This window comes from Spea bombifrons, chromosome 2, assembly GCF_027358695.1.
Source record: "Spea bombifrons isolate aSpeBom1 chromosome 2, aSpeBom1.2.pri, whole genome shotgun sequence".
Lineage (NCBI taxonomy): Eukaryota > Metazoa > Chordata > Amphibia > Anura > Pelobatidae > Spea > Spea bombifrons.
The window spans coordinates 133,398,309-133,420,310 of record NC_071088.1 but is presented as its reverse complement, the minus strand read 5'-3'; the positions used below and the strand labels follow the sequence as shown (position 1 = coordinate 133,420,310).

Below are 22,002 nucleotides of genomic sequence, written 5' to 3'. Positions count from 1 at the left end.
TTGGGTTATTGTCACATGCCACCAAAGCATTTCACATTCATTAGTTACACTTCTTTCAAGGTCCTGATTTAATTTGCCTCCAATAACATTTGTTTGGCTAATTAGAGATCAAAAATAAATAGTTTTTAACATATTGTGAGATTTAAGTATGGCCCTTAATTTGTCATCAGGAAGTGGGAATGTTTAATTGATACATTCGGATGGACTGAATGGTTTCTTTGTAAATATGATATATGCCATTCATGATACTGAAGTCACATTCCCATTAACCATGAGTTGGATCCTGGAGTTTTAAGTGAGGGTGGGGTCATAGATCTTCATCACTTGTAGAGGCTGAAAAAATACTATAAGCCATAACACGTGTCCATCTCAATTAATAAGGGGAGGGAAAGGGTAAGCCTTGCTTAAGCTGGTGGAAAGATCACAGGAGGTCTTGCAGGAGAAAGTGAAACATGTTTCTTCTGTTCCTTGGAAGTCTGTTTCTGCGTCTCCATTTGGGGCATGGACAGTTCCCCAGAGCCTGCACTTCACCTGAAGTCCTCTTAAGCAAGGAGTGTTGTCCAGTTTGGTCTGGAGATGGTTCCCCGTGTGGAGAGCTGTCTGGTAGGGGGACCTGTCAAGATGTCCTGCTGTCTAATTCCACTTCTGGTTCCCAGTTTCCCTTTAGTGGGATTGATGACAGAGAAAACTGGCCTGTTGTATTCTACAACAGGACTTGTCAATGTCAAGGTAATTTTATGGGAGCCAACTGTGGTGAGTGCAAATTTGGCTTTATTGGTCCAAACTGCACTCAAAGGAGGTTGATGATTAGGAAGGAGATCTTCAAGATGACCACTGCTGAGAGGAACAAGTTCATTGCTTACCTCAACTTGGCCAAGCACACCATCAGCCCTGATTATGTGATAGCCACGGGTACCTACTCTCAGATGAACAATGGATCCAATCCCATGTTTGCAGATATAAACGTGTATGATCTGTTTGTCTGGTTGCACTACTATGCTTCCAGAGATGCCTTCCTAGGAGAGGGCACAGTTTGGAGGGACATAGACTTTGCCCATGAAGCCCCAGCCTTTGTCCCGTGGCACAGGTTTTTCTTGCTCCATTGGGAGCATGAGATTCAGAAGGCTACTGGGGATGAGAACTTCACCATCCCCTACTGGGACTGGAGGGATGCAGAGCAGTGTGATATCTGTACAGACGATCTTATGGGGGGCAACCATCCCACCACCCCTGGCATTCTCAGCCCTGCATCCTTCTTCTCATCTTGGCAGGTAAGTTAACTCTAAATTTCTTGTCTTGTGTTGACTACCTACTGTATTTCTACCACTTTTGGTATGTGTGTTCTATTAATTACGAAGCTTATATTTTCTGTTTTGTAACTTGTATGGAAATGTAAGGTGTGTGGTGTGTTTTTTTTTTTTTTTTTTTTTTTTTTTGTGTGTGTTTACTGCCTTTCAATAGGTGTGGTGTGTTATAAATTATATGATCCAGATTATTATTTTTGGGGGACATTAAAGTAAATGGGCTAAGTGTTACTAATCACTGAGGCTTTTGGGGTTCTAAACAAGTGGCTTATTAAGAAGTACCTGTTTAACCTTCTGCCTTAACAAGACTAGTAACTAGTTAATTAGTAAGAGAATCCTTGTTCTTAGAAGATCTGAGCAAGGCTCCCCTACAGCTTTGTAATTTAGTGGGGCTTATTCTCTAAACGGTATCATGCGGCCGAGATGAAAGGATTCACATCAAGGTAGGTTTCTCATTGCTGGGGTTGTCCGTTAAGTATAATGTTGACTTTTAATGCTAGTTTACACCCTTTTCTTGCGCCCGTGTTATGGAATCTGCTGGCATTTTACAAATAAAATGTAATTTTATAATTCTTTAGCTAGTCATGCCAGGATTGTTCTTTGGCTGAGCTGTAGCTTATTATGGTATACTGGCTCAAATACAGAAATGGATCGTGCAACACTGTTATCCAAACAGGCTTATCCTCTTGGGGGTCATTTTTATATAATTAAAGTAGATTTAAATGCAATTTTTCTGGTATTTTTCCACCTATGTATTGTTGTTAGTTGTGTTTTGCAATGACCTTGACTGAATTAATATTTCCTCCTTTGGCTGCAATGAAAAGTTTCTCAAATTGCCCAAGGTATTTGGGTTTTGTTTTATCCAGTGTGGGGGGTAAAAAATGGCATAATACTCCTCCTTCTAAAGGAATTACATTTATCTAACCTCAGAGGATTAAAATATAGGATTTAAACCACTCTTTTGTGGGGTGGCTGAGGGCACTGTCCTACATCGGGCCTAGGGCAGCCACAAAGGCTAAAGTGTAACGGCCTTAACTCGTTCTTGCCCCTTAGGATGTACCATATGTCCTGACTTAGTTGCAACTGCTACACAATAGATCATGCTGTGTATTGAAAGCCTGGACTCTTCCCAGTTGATGTTGGCTTCCTGCCGACCAATCATGTGTAACGACGCTTGGCGCAAGTGCTGGTACACCGTTATGTAAGGAATGCCTAATTGGACATCCCCTTCCGGTAGGTGTCACTGCCGACACCCACCAAAAGTTCACTTAAGGATTGACTGATCGCACATATTGCTATCAGCAATGAAGGGCTATGGTGTCCTGCTTGCTGATCAGTGTGATCAGCACCAGCACATCAGGGGAAGGAGAGGGAGGTTTCAAACATATTTAAAAAAATATATATTTTATATTAAATAAAATGGTAAAATTTTAAGGAGAGCCCAGTGATCCAAAATGTATAAAAGCTAGAGTCTGCAGCGCTGTACAAAGGGTAGACCGGGCGTAACAAGATGACCTACAGAAACAGGTGAGGAGGGCGCTGTGCATATGAGCTTGCAATCTAGAGGGAGCTGGGGTTTATTACACAATAGGTAAAAGTGCCGTTGTTAGGGATGGAGCAGCCACACTAGTGTAATTTATTGCAGGAGAGGGACTAGGAAAGGTGAGCTAAAGGATTATGGCAGGAAGGGCATTTAAGGCGTAAATTCGGAGGCGCCTTTAAAGAAGCGGGTCACAAGGGATTTTTTTTTTATTTTTAAGGACCGAAGGCAGAGCTATGCATTTGTTTCTTGCGTTTTTCCTCATATGTTCATGTTGAAATAAGACCCACACAAAACAGCTGCAAATTATTTAAATTTATTTACGTGCAACACGCTGTTACCCTACCATACACTTTTATATAAAGTATTACAATAATCGTAGGATGTTGACTGACATAAACTGGGTCATTGTTCAGCTGTGTCACCTACAGCGTATATTTAGTATAGTTTTTATTTTATTTTGTTTTTTATATATATTATATATAATTTTTTAAAATTATACATGGTTTTGTTCAAGTCAAGTAGGGCTCTCGATAGATAGATAGATAGATAGATTAGAGAGAGAGAGAGCCCCACTTGACTTGAACAAAACTATGTATAATCTTGTGTGGGTTTATCAAATATGGAAAAGGGGAATCCTGGCTTAACAAAATAACATCTCAGGACTTTTGGGTGGGTGTATGTATAATAAATAAAAAAAATAAATACAAAAACAGGGCCTGAAGGGGTTACTTGAATACATACATTTAGAAATGAGTGTTTACTTTGGCTTTAAATGCCGCTAATTTTAATAAAAAATGTTTAATAGGTTGTGTGCAGCCAATCTGAGGAATACAATAGTCTTAGGACATTGTGCAACGGTACCGACGAAGGGCCCATAATTCGAAATCCTGGGGGACATGACAGAACCAGGACCCCTAGGCTGCCTACATCCGCTGAGGTCGAGGCGTGCCTGGCACTGACGGACTACGAAACTGGACCCATGGATAGATCTGCCAACTTTAGCTTCCGGAACACTTTGGAAGGTATGTGGTTATGTGGCTTCTTCCAGATGCTAGAAAAGTATCCCTTGCGTGATAAATAATCATATGACTCATCGAAATCCATTTTACAAACCATATGAACAATACGCAAACCTTTTCTGCGCCATTAATGGTAAATTAGAATTATTTTTCACTTAGAGGAACACATCCACCGTGACAAGACAGCGCTCACCCTAATCTAAACCTCAGCCTAGGTTGTCCATGAGCCAAACTGGATTTTCCATTCATAAAATGTTCTATTTAGTATCCTGTGGGAAGCAAGAACCCCCCAAAAGGCAGGGGTATGGTAGTTGCCCCGGTTCCAGCTTGCCCTTCCTCCTGACAGAGTGATCAGCTCTTTGAGCTCAGTGCTGTCTTTTGCCGTCTCCTGGTGCCGTGATTGATAAATGACATCGGCCAGGAAAGCGGGTTGGTGGATGATGCAGTAATACTGTCCCCCGTTGGATTAATGAATTCTACCAAGAAGATGCTCTACAAACTGAGCACCTGGTTAACCCATGTTAAATTTGGTATTTAATTGATTGTGCTTCCATTGTATTCATTGGGAGATCTGACACAATTACTTGTCTGTGGGTTTCTAAGACCGAAACAATAGTTCCAACATGGTAGCTGGGATATGTTATCCTATCCGAGCATTTCTTGTGAGCTCAATTATAGCAGGAGATGGGCAGCGCAGACCTACCTCTTCATTGTTGTTGGCAGGGTCAGTCTCCTGGTCATGCCAAGTGCCCCGTGGCAGATCCCTAGCAATATCCTGACAGGCATGTTGAATCCAGACAGGATGGGGCTTTGTGGTCCTAGACAGCCACTTAGAGCCATATTACCAGAGAGAGGCTCCTGCTGTTAAATTATTCCTCACCTGTAGTAAAAAATGACTGTTTGGGCAGCCTTGGTGGTGTGATGACGATAAAAAAGTCTTAAGAATCTGAAATAAATGAGATCCGTTTTTAATCTTCCATAGCAAAATGTATTCAAATGAAATGCTTTAATCTAAATTATTTGCATAATCAGCTATCGTACAGTCACGGTGTAATCCAAAAACGTATCGGTGAGCATGTTGTCCTATAATTGTTTTTTCTTTTTAGGTTTTGCGGATCCATTGACCGGAGTCTCGGATCGGTCGCAGAGCACTCTGCACAATTCGTTGCATGTTTTTCTGAACGGCTCCATGTCTCAGGTTCAGGGATCCGCTAATGACCCTATTTTTCTCCTTCATCATGCGTTTGTGGACAGGTGAGAATTGGCTTTTTTTTTTTTTTTTTTTTTTTTTTTTTTAAACGTGCTTTAACAATATAAAAAGGTTTATTATATTTCAATCTGATGACCATGTCCTCGAGACATATCATCCTACATGACTCTTAGAACATTAGGTCCACCCAAAGGTATCGCAAACCTATTGGGCACTCTTCTCCTGGAGCAATACCTCAACATCCATATTTCTTTTCTGGATCCAGTAGCAAGGACTTTGTTCAGGGTTCTTCTTGGGTGACTTAATGGCAGCTTCCCGGATAAGAAAATGAAACTGACTTTTTACATAAAGAATCTAGGGACCACCCCAAAATTAAAAACTGATTAAGGGTTTACTCAAGTAAGGAATAGTCGGAGCCATCGCTTTTATTGGGCCAACAAAGATATAAAGTTGAATAAACTTTCACGACTTTGGAGGGCTCTTCTTCAAATGAATTATTTTCATCTGTTTATAATATAATTCACATCAAGACTATCTCTTCTCATTGCTTTTGGTGACTACGTCAACAACTTCTGCAGCTACTTCATTTTGGTCTCCAAAATAATGTTCTGAATGAATTCTTAGGCTACGTAGGACAGGCAGCCAAATTGCATGCAGCTCATGCACAATACAATTTGCCCTACTGATTTACGCCATGTAGAATCCTAGATGGTGATAGCGTGAAGGGCAGTAAGGTGATGAGATACAAATCTTTTCCCCTCTGTATGCTGGATATTTTATCTATGCCATTCACAAATATGATCCAAAGGTACTTGACTGGCATAAACACAAGGCTGCGAGACTGACTTGCATGATGAGATTTTCAAACCAACTCAACGTGAAAATTGGTATTCGGAGCAAGAAGATCTACTCGGTGTTTTAGATTATGCATACCCCCCCATTCATTTTGTATTCCCACTATCTAGATGTCCTCGGTGGACCTGTGTAATGACGGCTGACAACCTTTCAGATCAGAAGAAAGTTTAAAGATTAAATTCTGCGTAAAGTTTTTGCAGTCACTTTATAACTAGTTTATTGCAAAACCCAAGCGTGTATTTCCTTTACATTGAAAGTAGAAACTTGTTAAAAATGGCCAGCATTTACTTATGGAATGAGGGAGTTTGTGGGTGCATGCTTGGCATAAGTCTTTGGATTCATGTTCACCACCACCACCCCCCCCCGCATTAATGGAAATCTGAATCTTGAATGTATAGATTTTTATTTATTTTTTTTTTAATAGGGTTTTTTTTTTATATAGAGTTTTTTTATTTTTGTAATATTTTATAAATATTTATCCGGAAGCTCTGCTCGGGAAGACTGCCGGTAGAAGAAAAGCTTAGAGTTCTATTCTGAATTTCTGAAATTGATTTTCTCTTGTAGCGTTAGGACTTCTTAGGAAATTGCTATACATGACGCTACTAATATATTTACAATGTGTCGCTGTAATTCACAGATTAAGGTTCAAATGGCTTCCACTGAAAGCTAAATCACTGCCATGATGCCTCAACATGCAAAACGTAATTACTTTAGTCCAAATAAATCAGAAGGCTTATTTGTGTGTGTATGTAGTTTTACTTATACTTAGAATTCCATTATACGTGTGGATCTATGATTTATTTTTATTTTCTTGTATATATAAACAGCATATTTGAACAATGGCTTAGAAGACACCAGCCTTCGTTAACGATTTACCCAGAATCCAATGCACCAATTGGACACAACCGAGGATATTATATGGTTCCATTTCTTCCGTTATATACAAATGGAGAATTCTTTGGCCCGTCAAGAGATTTTGGATACGAGTATGACTACCTATCGGAATCCGGTAAAGTATCGATTATCTGGTTGCTATGCATGTAACCGATGTTGCATAGTGCGGTCATATTCCACAAGGGGTAGACGGGAACGTAACAGGTAGTGCATTACGACACTGTGGATTTACAGAGCCAAAAGGTAAGGATTGCTCTGTTCCAACAAGACTGAAGGAGCCCGGGGTATATTACACAAGAGTTGGAAATATCTGAGGTGGACACGCCACACAAGTGCATCTCGTTGTGAGCTTCATCAACACTGGAAACATAAATGATAATGCATTTGGTAGTCACCCGTAACCTTACACCATGGCAAATTCAGTGCTACACGCTTTTGGCTTAAGTTGGTTAATTTTTTTTTTTATTTTTTTTTATTTTTTTTTTAAGCTGTTAGTGACTATTTCCAGTAATGTATAGACCTTCTGCGGTGCCCTAAGCCTAATATGGGAAAAATCATGGTGGGCTATGCCAGCTCGGTACATAGGGTTATGGGCCGGTTGGGGAGATCAGTGATTTCCCTTTTAACCAACCCAACATTTTAGTAAAGCTGGGAGCCATAAGCCAGAATGTCACAGCCTATTACATACCAACTACTGTACATGTATAACTGTACTCATTGCACAGATTTATTTTTCCCCCCTCCAGGATCCATTGAAGACTTCCTGATGCCGTACCTTGAGCAAGCACGGCAGATTTGGCAATGGCTTGTGGGAGCTGCAGTAGTCGGTGGCTTAATTACTGCTGTAATTGCCACGATAGTTGGCTTGGCGTGTCGGAGAAAGAAGAAGGGGATGTCTGAAGAAACGCAACCTCTTCTCATGGAAGCAGAAGATTATCAAAGCACCTACCAATCAAATCTATAAAACCGATATCGGCTGAGTTTACATATAAATCCACCCCTTTTAATCTGAATTTGATTGTGTACTATAGGGTACGCATTTATGTCCAGCAAAGGGGGGTATATAGTATTTGTCATGCAGGATATTATTTTATAGAATTTAAATCTCAGTTTAGTAAACTATGCGGAGAACCAGTATTAACTCGTGGGTGCTAAAATGTCAGGGAGGTTATTCAAGTTGAAGGGGTTAATTATAATGTGCATTACATTATGTACTTTTTATCAATATATTACAAAATATATGAAATGACCAGTAATGTATATACTGTGTTTACCGATGGCTGTGATCTACAAGTAAACCCTTCTTTTTATTTGGGAAGAAGTATTGGTTTGTTTGATGCTATTGTCTGTACTACTGGATCCTTATTGGCCAATAAAGTGACCAATGGGTATAATAGATGAGCAGAACTACATGGCTCAAATGAGAATGGCTTCCTATGTGCCACATGCACATTTGGTCCTGAACCATCCACCCCCATAGATGCTCTGCCTCTATATAAAAAAAAAAAAACTACAAGTGGGGCTGGGAGCTTATATTCTGTCTGTAGGCCCCCTGCTGTGGCTGGGCTGTCACACGACCACCAGGGCTGTTCCTCGTATCTTCATGCGCTGCTAGGGCAGGAAGAATCCTCTAGGGGTTTGTGGCAGCAGGATTGGGGTGGAAAACATGTGAATGGCGGTTCTCCACGTGAGTTCGGTCTCGGTAACTTGCGGGGCTGAACGGTGGTTTCCCTGATGAAGAAGCCCCCTCTGCAGGCACTGGAAGCTGGCCTGTGGGACAAATACTAATATCCTGTCATCCAGTCAGAGGAAAGATGTCTGTATGGATAACTGGTCTCCTGGGAGTGGAAGAAGCATGACTAGTAGGCCAGAAATGGCAAATATACATTCACCCTGTCATGCAGGCAGAGGCATCCCACCCGAGCATCCCTAGGTACTTCTAAACTGTATTTAGTTTCCCACCCTTCCGGATGGAATGAAATTCTGAGGGCTTCTTCCATCTGGAATTCGCTTCTCTGTGAACCAGGTCCCCCGGAGCACTTTTACAAGGGGGGGGGCTCTGGGAACCCCCCTCCCCCCCCGGATTGGAAGAACAGGGAGAGGCTGTCCCACTAGCTCCACCCTTTTGCAGAAATGCTTAGAGGCCAGAATAAAGAAGACAGATTCATGGAGGCAGAAGTGTTTCTATACCTCTTTCTCCTGGAGCCACAATTAATGTGGGTCAAATAATTTAAATATTTTAACTATTTCCCAATTTGTATTTCATTAAATGCAAGAAGATTTCTAGAAAGTGACCTCACTGACTTAATTATACGGCATGCATATCTTGCCTAGCTCTTTTTGCAGGAGACAACTCGTTGAGACAGTTTTAAACCTGGGGTGTTCCACTCAAGGGCATCAATATCTCTATAGTATGGACAACGCAGTCAAAATATAGTATATAATATTTATATTACAACATGTTTCAGGCCTGAACTGGCCATCTGGCAAATGCCTGTTGAGTAGCCGTCAGCGCCCCATGTTTACCGGCATTGCAGGTCCAGAGTGGAACCTGCATAGCCAGCTGGTGGCCGACAAGGTGTAATTTAGGGGCTCATTGCCTCAAAGGGCTGCTTTTCATCCTAATTCCGTCCTAGTTTTGTTTGTAGCACTTGATTCTGTAGCGCTATTTAAAAAAAAAAAAAAAAAAGTTGTAAAAGAATTCCGATAATTATATTTCTTTATACAAAGTTGTATCTACATCTGTGGGAATTAAATGAATGCCATTGTCTTAGTTTTCCTCCATCTACTTTACTTTTCTCTGAACTGAAGATATAAAGCCCTTGTTTCAAAACTAATTTAAACAAAGGCAACCCAAAACTTTTCTCCTACAGGTGACATCACAGATCGCGCTAATGATACTTCATTTGATTGTTAAAGCCTCCCATGTATTATCCTTCTTATACTTGTCTGCGCTGTCATCGACAGAACTTGCTTCTAAAGAACAAAATTATATGGGGTTTTGTGTATAACATTTTATAAAAGAATAAAAGCTGTTATGTAAGGGCTTAATATACCAGGAAGTACAATGATAAATTAGGGCTCGTTCCGTACATTATGTTTTTGGAAGACACACAAGCTAAATCACAATGTAAATTAATGCTTCGATCTGTGAAATGACCACTTTTGTGTTAAAAGGCTTTAAATGCCACGTGAAAAGGTTAAGACTTGAAACATTGTACATAAAGCCGACATTGGGTAATCCATAAAAAGGACTCGGGGTAATTATTCTGTAATCTGGGCGTTTCACCTGAATTGGGTATCTCAACTCATCAACCGGTAAGCATCATGAAGGGTGCGACCAGTGAGCTGTTGCTGGTGGTCCTACCTTTCTCAGTCTGGGAAGTTTATGGTGCTACTCAAAATTATTTCATCACAAGACCTCACACTGGACTTTTGTGATTCATACAAATTTTAATTTAACAAAATTAGCCAATTTCATTATTTCACACAAATGAAGATTTTAAGCTATTTCACGCTGTATCACGCTTTTACAGTCTCGTTGTCTCATGCTCTCTCTCAATGTCTTCCTGCATTCTCCACTGACCTCTTCCATGTCCCTGTTTCCTTTCCACAGCTCTGTTACTTCTCTTGCTTCTGTTTATTTTCTTCTGTCTTTATTCTTCATCCTCTATTCCATGGTGAAGGCATCCGGATTGGGGGGTGGGGGCCGGAGTAGGGCACTTGCCCCACCCTGGAAATTCAAAGAGGTCCACTTGGTAGTCAGGGGAGTGCACCAAAAAAAAAACACCTTTATTTAATTCTGTTACCCCCTTCTATCAGAGTGGTTTGGTCTGCACTCTTCCTCTAGCTGGTCTCCTCCATTTCACTCTGCCAGCTGCTCCTTTACAAGCACAGAGTCCCCGCCTGGGCAGACGCAGTTTGTATGCTGCAGACACAAGGTAGTTTATTTCAAACATGTATTGCAGCTAGGGTCAGTTAATACTCCAGCTGTTGAGACTACACTTCCCATGACTCTGTCTGGTATATTAAGCATCATGGTAAAGTGAGTATTCAACTACTGTTGTGCCAGGTTAACTTTTATATAAATATAAACATTTATAAATATTACCCCCCCTTGCACAGAATCCTGTGGACAGGCATACTCCTCTTTATCATCTTCGTTAACCAGGCCCCCTGGAGCACTTCTACAAAAGGTCGGAGCCTATACCCATACTCTCTCCCCCGACTGTAGGAACGAAGAGGGGATATCTCCGAAGCTCTGCCCGGTGGCTCTATATTGACTTAAAAAACCTTAAAAAAACCTATAGAACTTAGCTGCAAAATGAGTTTTCCAAGGAGTAACTAGGGATCTGCTGAAAACATGAATAGCTGGTGGGTTATTAATTATACATTTACTGTTTTATGTCTTGCTAGGGAATTCTACAAATTAAATGACTTGAATGTAAAAAAATATATATATATAATAATTGACGGCAACTTCTTTTTTATCTTAGCGAATTAGATTAGATGCCTTTCCCTTTCCTCCTCTAGTCAATATGGTAATAGAACGAGATGCATTATTCAATTAGATACTTTTTCCACCAAAAGTGTTATTCCACTCAGCTCCCATCACTACCTTATGTTCCATATTTATATTCTTTTAATCCAAAGTATTAAATGTCACCCTTTTTTTATTCTCCAAAATCATCAGCTCCAGTAAAAAAAAAAGGGTAATTGTATTCTTTTTAAATGAGTTATTAAAATGTTGACCTTCTGATTCTAAACCAGTCAAGTATTTTTACACGGTCTTTCTGTCTTCTACTAAACGTAGTTCTGCTTGTCACAATTTTGTACATGCTTGGCCTTTATCACGTAGAACAGCGATGTCAGATTCTCCCACCGTCGAATATATTATAAAGTGTCTTTGGTCTTTCATCCTTCAAGGCTATTTGACCCAAGCTCGTTTATTTTATATCTTTTCCGATGAATTACGACCCACATCTTCCTGACGTTTTAATGTTCTGTACAGTATATTACCAAATCCTTTGTAACTGCGATTAAATCGATTTAAATAACAGATGAACAATTGACGAAAAGTTCATCTTCTACAAAAAAGGTGTTTGAGCCTGGATCAAATTTCAAATTTAATTTATAATCCAACCAATATTTATTTTACAATTGTATCAATATATCATTATTGTGATAATGCCTGTTTTTCCTGCTGTAAAGACTCAAAATGGAAACCATAATAGGCGGTGACTCAGTTACTCCGCAATACATTGTAAACACTGTAGGGGGCAGCACTGTACATGCGAAATATGTTTTCTGTTACCATTGGCTGATTGGATCACCATAGGGCAGAGTCAGGGTCAATTCATCCATCTCTATGCTAGAAAGCAAAGAAAACTACAAAAGAAACCCATTGTTTTTATTAATACACTACAGATTACTATAAAAAATATACGTATAGCATAAATTGAATAGTAATTGTGTTTCTCCGGCTCAGCTATGTTCATGTAATTTATATTTCACTCTTGTGCGCAGAGCTACCCATGGAAACTATACAATGTTTATTATCAGGAACGTTTTGGTTACTTCACCTCTATATTAATGCTATCTATAAAATACATGAGATTAGATCCTGTTCGTAGACCTTTTGATATATAAACCCCTGGAATTCTCTATTTGTCTTTTAGATGTTTAAACGGAGAAACCTGTTCTAAATATAAGTTATACAGATCAATAAGTTGCGTCGACCAAATGAATTCTCCCGAGATTTTATTGTGAATTGTGTAGCGGACGTGGAGTTTACTCATGAAAAGGGGTATTTGTAGAGATTTTAAAAAAGTGCTTACCCTGCAGCTTGTGGAAAACAAAACAAGGTTTATAAAGCAACTAAAAAAGTCAATTCACTACTACTGGATTTTAGAAGTGGTTAAGTAGTGGTAATTAGGCAGAAGATGTGTGATCAATAACATAGAAATGCCAGTAGACCATGCTATGGAATTCTATCTGTTCATAAATGCTACAATAACTCGTCTTGTGGCATTAGTTCAGGATATATACACTATGTGGACAAAAGTATTGGGACCCTGACCATTACACCAACAGGGACTTTAATGGCATCCCATTCTAAATATAGACATTAATATGAAGTTGGTCCCCCCCTACTGGGAAGGCTTTCCACAAGATTTTGGGGAGTTTCTGAGGGAATTTTTGCCCATTCATCCAGCAGAGCGTTTGTGAGGTCCGGCACTGATGTTGGATGAGACGCCCGGCTCACAATCTCTGTTCCAGTTCATCCCAAAGGTGTTCAATGGGGTTGAGGTCAGGGCTGTAGGCGGACAGTCAAGTTCTTCCACCCCAAACTCATCCAACCATATCCAGAATTCGCACAATGAATACCATAAACAAAAACTATCTAAGACATAAATATTGGTCATCCCTCATATTATATGGCCATAGCCCGCCACTACATCAAAGTACCCCAAGTTTGATGAGTCCTATCTAATGTTTTATGGCTATATTGTTTACCCAGAAGCTGAATCAGTAGGAGCGCTTTGCATTTGAACCCGAAAGAGACTCTCAACCTGTTTAAAAGTTGTCTCTGGACACCATTAATGATTCTCCTGTGTGACAGGAGGGGCTGCTCAATCCTAAGGTTTGGTCAGAACCTGCAAGTATGCGTAGCCCAAAAATTATACAAAAATAGAGGAGCACACAACCTAAAAAGCATAAAAAGACAAAAAAAATTGAAATATTGGGTTGCTTTTATAATAATAATGACCAATAACTACACAAAACATAGCAAGAATGTCCAGAATAAAAAAACACCTACCTAAAGCATTAATAGTGCAGATTCCCAATATTTATGCCTTAAATAGGTGGTTTTTGAATGGTATTTACTGGGCATGCGCCAAATTCTTGTTTGTCAAGATAATAATAATGTTTTCCTTGGTGACTCCCATGAAGACGTTGTGTCCACTTTTCCTCCAGCTCTGGTAAAATGGGTTCTTCATCTTCATAAACAAACTTGCCGATTCAGAACAAGGCCCATGGTGGCTACCACTTCTGCTCCCTAGGCAGCCACCTGATTTGCCAATATGATGAGTACATCGCTTATATATTGACTGTGGTCTGTGATGGCCATAAACATACTTGGGAGTCCCCATAGGTCCTTCTATCTTTTTTAGCGTATGTAAAATCATCTCTTATTTTAGATATGTTTGGAAAGTGAGATGTGTTACAAAACTCTAATACATTTCCTTTACACAATTACAAAGGCTGTATGAACCAATGATAAAACAATTATTTAAAGCGGACCTGACACATTTCCCAAATACTAAATACATTCATGGAACAAAATAAAATAGGCTAATTATACATAATAAAAACCCACCAAAAGTGTGGCCAGGGGGGAAGTCGCTTTATTTTATTTATTTATTTATTTTTTACTCATAATTGATCGGTTCAGAAAGCCATCTGAGTTGCGTTAGAAGTAGGGGAAGACCTTCAGGATGAAGATAATTGATTAGTTAAGGATGGTGAACATTTAAAATATGTATCCCTAAAATATTTAAAGCAATTGACAAAAAGCAAAAGCACGTCTCTGTTTCTAAGACCGCATGTGTTTTTCCCATCTCTATTTTAATACTTTCTTTGTAAGACGTTCTCGACTTTTCTCAAGTGTGTTTTTCTATTTATGAGTAAAAGGTCTCAGAGCGAAATACAATGTTTCAAGAAGTCTTCCAGTTGTTTGGGGTAGCCGTATTAGTCCAGTGTATACGAATGCAAAAAAACAGAATGTTGCAGAATCTTGTAATACCTTTTTTATTGGACTAACAGTATTTAAAATAATAGTATATAATAATAATAGTATATTTTAATATAATAGTATATAATAATATATTATTATAATAATAATAGTATATTTTAAATACTGTTAGTCCAATAAAAAAGGTATTACAAGATTCTGCAACATTCTGTTTTTTTGCAAGAAGTCTTCCGAATCACTTTGAAAGTTTCATCAGCCCCTGTTTGATGATGACGAGGAACCTGCTTGATGTTGGCCTCTGACAGCTGCAGGTCCTACAGCTACTTGTACTTTCTGCCGTCGCTGAATGGGCTGAATGTGTCCTGATTGCTGAATTTCTGCCTGATTCGAAATATCATCTAGCACTGACTTCCAGTTCCTCCTGTTCTTCACAAAATTCCTGCGTCTGGAAAAAGTAGTTTCTATTTTTTCTACTATGTTGCATTGGAAGAGTAATTTCCACTTCTTCATCACATGTCCTACCTTTTATTGCCCCAATAGCCCCATCAACAGCCCGAAGACCTGCGGTATTCTATTACCTGCCCCAGCAGCAGGTTCAAGCGCAACCAGCCCCAGTTTGATATTTTGAAGGAAAATACAATTTCATTTCCTAATCGATCCAGTTATATTTTATTAATATAATGAATATAATTCATTTTATTAATCTAACACTTTTGTAGCTAAACACAGCATTAAAGACGGCATTAAAAATGGCCAGAAATAATTCTTTATTTAAGAAAAAAATTTGCTTTATTCATAGTTTTTGATGGGAATTCTTAATCGTCACGTTAGACAAAAACAGACACTGAAAGGTTGTTGCCATAGAAACTCTAACGCACCTTAAATAATAGAATAATAAAATGACAGATCTGCCGTGGGTTTATTTGCTTAACATGCTATACCGTGCAAGTGGAACAGTATATTTAATCAATGAGTCCAGTGGTTGTGTAAAACCCCCAATGACATTAATTATTTACCATGCTTTTCATTTAAAGAATTGCTGCATTATGTTTACTTTGTTTAAACAAACAGGAGTTTCCCCTTAAATGCTTTTTTTTTAAAGATTTGTGTAGAGTTTGTGTTATAAAATTACTTTTTAGTTTATTAATCACATGAAAACTTTTTGAATGGACAGATGCTGAAAGGAGTTTTAGTTTAGGATGTGTATTGGAAAATGACTTTATGGTGTTTAAATAATTAAGTTCTAGTTGGCGCGTCTACTGGTACTTTCATAGCCTGACTTTGCAATGACACAAAAAAAGAATTCCCCAAACAAGTTGTGGCTGTGCTAGACTTATTGTTACACCTACCTGTCCGGCCGGGGTCCCACGGCGTTCCTCGCGCACATCCCCCTCGTGTACTGACGTGCGCTCTACACGCACACGAGGGGGCGTGCGTATAGAGCAGGCACGCCTCCCGGTCACTGACAGCTCTGTTCGGGCTGCCGCAGCTTACCAGCGGCGATCGGAGAATCGATCCGCCGCAACATGCTCGCGGCACCCGACCAGTACCTCTTCTGCCTGTGTGGCACTGCCGCGTCGCTCGCGGCAGCAACACAGGCAGAGAGGATCTCGTAGTTTACCGCCGCGGGCATGCCGGCGGCGATCAAGTGTTTGATCGCCGCTGCATGTCCACGGAGGTTGTTTTACCTCCCCTGCCTGTGTGGCTCCTCCGCGTCTTTCACGGAGGTAACACAGGCAGGAAGTTTTGGTTCGTGGTTGCCATCGCGACGACGCTAATTGCGCCGGTCGCGATGACGTCATCTTACCTGCTCTCCCGCCATTGGCTCTATTTATACCTTCCTGGTTCCTTGTTTCCTTGCCCGTTCAACGAGTCATGTTAATGTTCTCTGGGTGCTCTTATTATTTGATTGATCTCCACGTGTACCAGACCTCGGCTTTGTTATTTGACCTTGATCCTGCGCTGCCCGTCCAGACCTCGGCTTTGTTATTTGACCTTGATCCTGCGCTGCCCGTCCCGACCTCGGCTTTGTTATTTGACCCTGATCCTGTGCTGCCTGTCTTGATCCCGGCTTGTTTATCGGAGATATTTCTGCATCGTGGGTCCACCACCTGTGGTGCCTGATCCGGCGTAACACTTATATTTATCAGTCTGATTTATCAGTGAAATTCTAGGAACTCGTTCTTAGACCAGTGGTGGATTCCGGCCTAGGGTGGCAGGTCCAGAAGGGACGGCAGACCCTCCACCGCATAAGAGGGAGCTATTTGCCCTAATGAGCGATCGGGCTCCCTGTAGAGCCGCTGCCCATTAAAACTATCTGCCGAGGTTGCACAGTCCTCCATAGTTTCCTTTATTTCTCAATGGCAAAGGATTTTGTTTTTACTGATCAAAGACGGATCTGCGTTATCGAAAAGAATGAAAAACCAAACAAGACAGTCATTTAAAAACAGACATAACTTTATAAACTTTTAACAAAATGAGAAAAAGTGCACGGTATACATCATGACAAAATAAACAGATTTAAGCCGGTGGAGAGAGGCATACGTAGTTATTTGTTATTAAGTTTTTCTTAAACCGAAAAAATATATATTATAGCGATTGAACATTATGAGGATACCTGGGAACTCTCCGGGTGAAGCACCGCTTCTCCAGTTCTCCGGGTCAACACCCGAATCCTCCGGGTGCGCGGGAGCGGGGTCTTGACACGCCTCGCTCCCCACCCATTTCCCCCTTTAAATGGGGGTGTTTCCCGCAATGTCAGCGAGAATGCCCACCGACGTCAGCGGGACCACCCGCTTTATCAGCGGGCAGTCCTGGCCACGTCCCGCAAGGGAAGGCTCTGGGTAGCCGGAGCTCAGAAGTTTCCAAGTATGGTTATGGCTTCTATATAGACGTTTCCCCCTTTTCCTTCTATGTAAAAATATATTATCAGATTGTTTCTGTCAAGATTTAGAAAATCTGCAAAATGTGATCTACTATATAAATAAAATGTTATTGGGTTTATAAAATAAATGGCCCAATACTTGGAGTGGTTCTATAAAAAATAATAATAATGGCATGTCTGTCTATTTACAAGAACAAATGTGTAATTGATGGTTTAATATCTGAACATGCGCTGGTAAATCCAGCCCTGAAAACGACATCTCTGAGGCCCCAAAAAATTGATGTGACTCTATATCTTTTTTCATTAGCAGTGGATGTTAATAAATCATCTACCCCTAATGACGTTTGGATTATTTGTTTAAATCATACCCATATCCATTTGTAAATTGATCTAGTCGTGTATAAACTTGATTTCTGTCTCCCTTGTGTGTCTGATATCAAAATATAAAAGTCTGAAATGTAATTGTTATAAATCTTTAGGGTCTGAGAACATAAAACCAAAGAGCTCCCTGTAACTTATAAATAATCAGTGGTTATGCCAACCTCAGTGCAGATTTTTATCAAATTACCAATGGGCTGAAAACTGGGTTCTTTAGATTCGCCATATATATCAAACCTTAGTTCCTAGGTTCTCCATATATGAAACCTTGGTTAACATGACCTATCAAACAGGAAACCTGAGTCAATGTAATGTTAAGTGACTTCCCAAACCCCCTGATTAGACTGTTCTAGAATTTTCAACAATGAGGTCATAAATTAGGCTCATCTGCAAGTTTTCTAACCCTTAAACTGGACTTCTGTTGGGTCTTTCATGTCCACCAAATGAGATAAGGCTCTATGAAGAACGTAGATATCGGGCAACTGATGGACAATGTGCAAACTTTTCTGGTTAAGCAAGAGCCTTTGGCATCATCGAGCACATGACGACTCTCGCTGTCTCAACGCAAGCATTATCAGCCAAAAAAGCAAAGCTCAAGTAATAAAGAACAGAAGCAAGAACAGAATGGATCATGTCCAATGCCTAGTCGGGTCATTGAACTGATAACCTACCCAGCTTACTTCTTTCTGGATTTACATGAGCTGCAATTTAGTATAGAAGTTCCTTTTTTTGTAGCTGCCATAAATTATAGCTCGTAATGTAACAGAAACGCCATGGTTGTTTTGGAAATTTGGTTGACTACTTGGTTTGACCTACACAGGTCAGCTTTGTGGAAGAACCGGTAATTGGGAAACAAAAAATTAACTTGATGATGACGTATACATTATGCGTGTTTGATTGTGCTTTTGTAAATATTAAATTGCACAAATGTCCCTTGAATGTTTTATTCCAGTTAACTGAATGATTCCTTATTGTACTCAAATGTAGTCCCATATGAATTAGGATTGTTGCAGAGTTTATGGAGGTCCCTGGAGATTCCCTTTGGTCCACAACAGAAAACTCCTACAGTTTTCCTAACAAAAAAAAAGACAAAAAGATTATACACACATTAGTGTTATTAACTCTATTCAATTCCACAAAGACTCCAGATATAGAACGGTATATTTCCACATATATCAAAAGATGGAATAGTGAAATTAAAAAACAAATTAATAACGTTCGCAAAAAATGATCGCTAACTTCTTCCGAAAGACCCCAAAATAGCAACAAAAGAAGAGGAAGATTACCAGACTTGAGCTTTTATATAACATTTTTTTTTTAACTTAAATATGGGTATATTCCCCATTAAATTATATTTTTTAAAGTGGCCATGACCATTAGAGGGCTAATATTTAACCCCTTCTCGATGGAAGATGTACCAGGTACGTCATCAGAAAATGTCCCTAAAGGACCAGTGTCGTACCTGGTATGTCATGGCCCCCACGTTGCCACAATTGTCCGTTACAATTGAATGTAAAGCCCTGTCTACAAATATTCAGATTTAAACTATAGAAGATATGTTGTTAGCCTGGGCTACGCAAAGCATTTGAAGAAAGACTAACCTTTTGACATGATCAGCCACATACGCTTCCAGTCTTACTACATATTACTGGCTTACATTACTGTTTGCTCGGTGTAAAGTGATGTGAAATATTTTGCTACTTTTCCTTGTTAATGTATAAAATAGTAGATGTGAAGCAGCGTCGAGTGGGAACTGTCAGCTACATAGCTTTTGTTATAGCAACCTTCCAAAAACACCAATAATACGTTTTGTTATTCAGTCAATGGGACCTTTTAAAAGGTAGCAGATGGATTTTAATTGGCTTTTAGAATTGACCAGCCATTAACCAATAATAATTTAACCAATGCAATGTAAATCATGTGCAAGAATATCCCTGCATGTCTATGTGTAAATATATTATTTTTAAACATTGCCAATTAACCAAATTGGTTTTTTTTCTTCAAATGTAGTATAAAATAAAAAAAAAATATATCTAAATTTTTTGTATTTTATTTGGTTCAAGAATTTAGTTTTTACAGCACAAATTGTCATTTATTCCACCATTTAGTACTTTTTTTTTAAAAAAAAATACCCCCTTCAGCTGCGCAAATTGAAAAACTAAAAATAAAAAAGGATTTTGTGACTTCTTTGTCCTCCTACCAGCCGGAAAACATTAGAGAGAGAATTACATCTGACAACAGAGACTGAAGCGTCTGGCTTATTAGATAAATCCTGGCATCAAAAATCGACACTAGACCGGCTCACCCGCTAAGCAGTTCCCATCCCTCCTTATCATAGTAGAATGCCTAAGATTGGTACTTACTGTCTGTTAGATTTGGCTATTTCGTCAAACAAAACTTTCCAGCGTGGACGTCCGAAAATGAGCCGGGAGTTCAAAGCCCGATATTTCTCCCCGATTATTTTCTGCAAGAAAAGGCACAGTTGGTTTCATAAGATTTGTGATCTGTGGGATTAGACGGTACGAAGCTCCAACAATGGCAATTCCTATATTTATTCAGAATGAATGTTTTCATCATTAAAAAGATAACAAAGGAAAATCAAACTATATACAGTTTTACTGAAAAAAATGGTATATTCCATGTTTCATAATCTTTCTTACGGAAACAAATCCATCAAAAATGCCACCCAGTGGCAAAGGACATTGAAAATACATTGCAGATAATTTGTTCCAGTGTTGCGCATGTGGTTCACAAAATGCCTAATTTCTAACTAACCTGTAAATCTGAGATCTGTGTGAAATAAAGCTGCTGTTAAAGGGATATCCAAGGGTGTGTGAGCATAGATGTGTGTGTTAGAATGAGTGCGTTAGTGAGTATGAGTAAGTGTGTGTGTTGGAATGTGTTAACTTATATAAGCATGTTTACATATGTGTGCCAGAGTGTATGTTGGAGGGGGGGGCAAAGAATGGGGTCAAGGATGGCACAGGCAAGCTGTTTGGGGGCACTGATAAGCTGCTTGGGGACAAAGGTGGAACTCACAAGCTGTTTGGGGGCGATAGAGGTACTCACAAGCTGTTTGGGGGAATGGTGACACTGTGGGACATGTTGCTTAGTGCATTTTTATACCTGGGGGCTTTGGTTACTTTGGTCCCTTTAATGTTACTAATTGTATTTTGTTGCGTCAATATTTTAAGCCTACAGCGAACTACGGATTTCCCTGGAGACTCTGTGTATCACAGCTTCATGCCTCCAGGACCTCTTAATTCTCCCACTTTGTTTTCAGATTCCAGCCGTGACAATCTCCTTGCGTTAGAAAACTACAGGAATACAGATTTGCTTTAAAACATCTATGAAAGATCCCAAGTAGGCAATCAGAATGTATTGCTTCTAGACACAGATCTCCTCCTGCGCTTTCCTCCTGACACTGAATATACTTGACCGGAGTAATCAGAGTGACTCTTCAGGCTCCCAGCTTAGCCAAACCAGTAAGGTTGGGGCTCTCTAACACAATACTTCCATTTGCTTTATCAATATGAGTGGCTTCTCTTGCGGTGTTTCCATTCCTTTAATGTTCAATTAACTAGCGATCAAGACAAACCTCAATCCTATATGTGATATAAGTGATAACTTTAAAACAGGAAGTCACGTAATAATCTTTAAAACACAATTTTATAATAGACAGATAAGATAACTAGTTAAATACTAATATGGTCTCAATGATAATTCTGATACAGTAATAGGGTTTTATTTCTTATTACCCCAATAAATTCCTATATCGGCAAAAATGGAGGCCACCATTAAAGGCGAGCATTGATAACTGGGTTAATCCCCAAAACGTCTGCTCTGAAACAGCTCAGAAGCATTAAATAAACGAGGAGCACTTCCGAACCCAACAAATCTCCAGTTTTCGTGCTTTTTCTTTATTAAAAAATCTTTTTTATCACAGTGGTACCTGGTAGACAAGCTCACCACAAGCTGGTGTCAGATCTTATAGGCGTTCCCCTTTGAAACGATTCAAGACAACTTATTAAATAGTGATGCCAAGGAACTCAAGGAATAACTTTATCTCAAGAAATGTACATTACATGGCTATAAATGAAACTGTCTCTTCACCGAGGAACGTGGACACATTTTGTTGTGTGTTTTGTACTCATTCACA

General features: G+C 39.6%; 2 protein-coding genes across 2 annotated transcripts in view; one reads left to right on the top strand and one right to left on the bottom strand.

Annotated features, from left to right (window-relative positions):
* Nucleotides 1–399: 399 nt before the first annotated feature.
* Nucleotides 400–8,232, top strand: TYR (tyrosinase). The gene is made up of 5 exons (XM_053457891.1): nucleotides 400–1,271; nucleotides 3,653–3,869; nucleotides 4,973–5,120; nucleotides 6,759–6,940; nucleotides 7,572–8,232. Exons 1-5 carry the CDS (start codon nucleotides 453–455, stop codon nucleotides 7,787–7,789), a joined length of 1,584 nt encoding a protein of 527 aa, XP_053313866.1. The 5' UTR covers nucleotides 400–452; the 3' UTR covers nucleotides 7,790–8,232.
* Nucleotides 8,233–17,020: 8,788 nt separating this feature from the next.
* NOX4 (NADPH oxidase 4) overlaps nucleotides 17,021–22,002 on the bottom strand; it is a 66,204-nt gene continuing 61,222 nt past the window's right edge. The window contains exons 17-18 of the mRNA XM_053456555.1: nucleotides 20,207–20,307; nucleotides 17,021–18,916 (exon numbers count right to left, since the gene is read on the bottom strand). Of these exons, the coding sequence (XP_053312530.1) occupies nucleotides 18,796–18,916; nucleotides 20,207–20,307 (222 nt within the window). The 3' untranslated portion in view covers nucleotides 17,021–18,795. The remainder of the gene's footprint in view (nucleotides 18,917–20,206; nucleotides 20,308–22,002) is intronic.

Bases quoted from the DNA above. Each gene is read 5' to 3' on its own strand.
- TYR (XM_053457891.1), top strand. From the start codon at position 453: ATGTTTCTTCTGTTCCTTGGAAGTCTGTTTCTGCGTCTCCATTTGGGG. The intron at 1,272-3,652 runs GTAAGTTAACTC...AATGTTTAATAG, and splicing joins CCTTCTTCTCATCTTGGCAG to GTTGTGTGCAGCCAATCTGA. The intron at 6,941-7,571 runs GTAAAGTATCGA...TCCCCCCTCCAG, and splicing joins TGACTACCTATCGGAATCCG to GATCCATTGAAGACTTCCTG.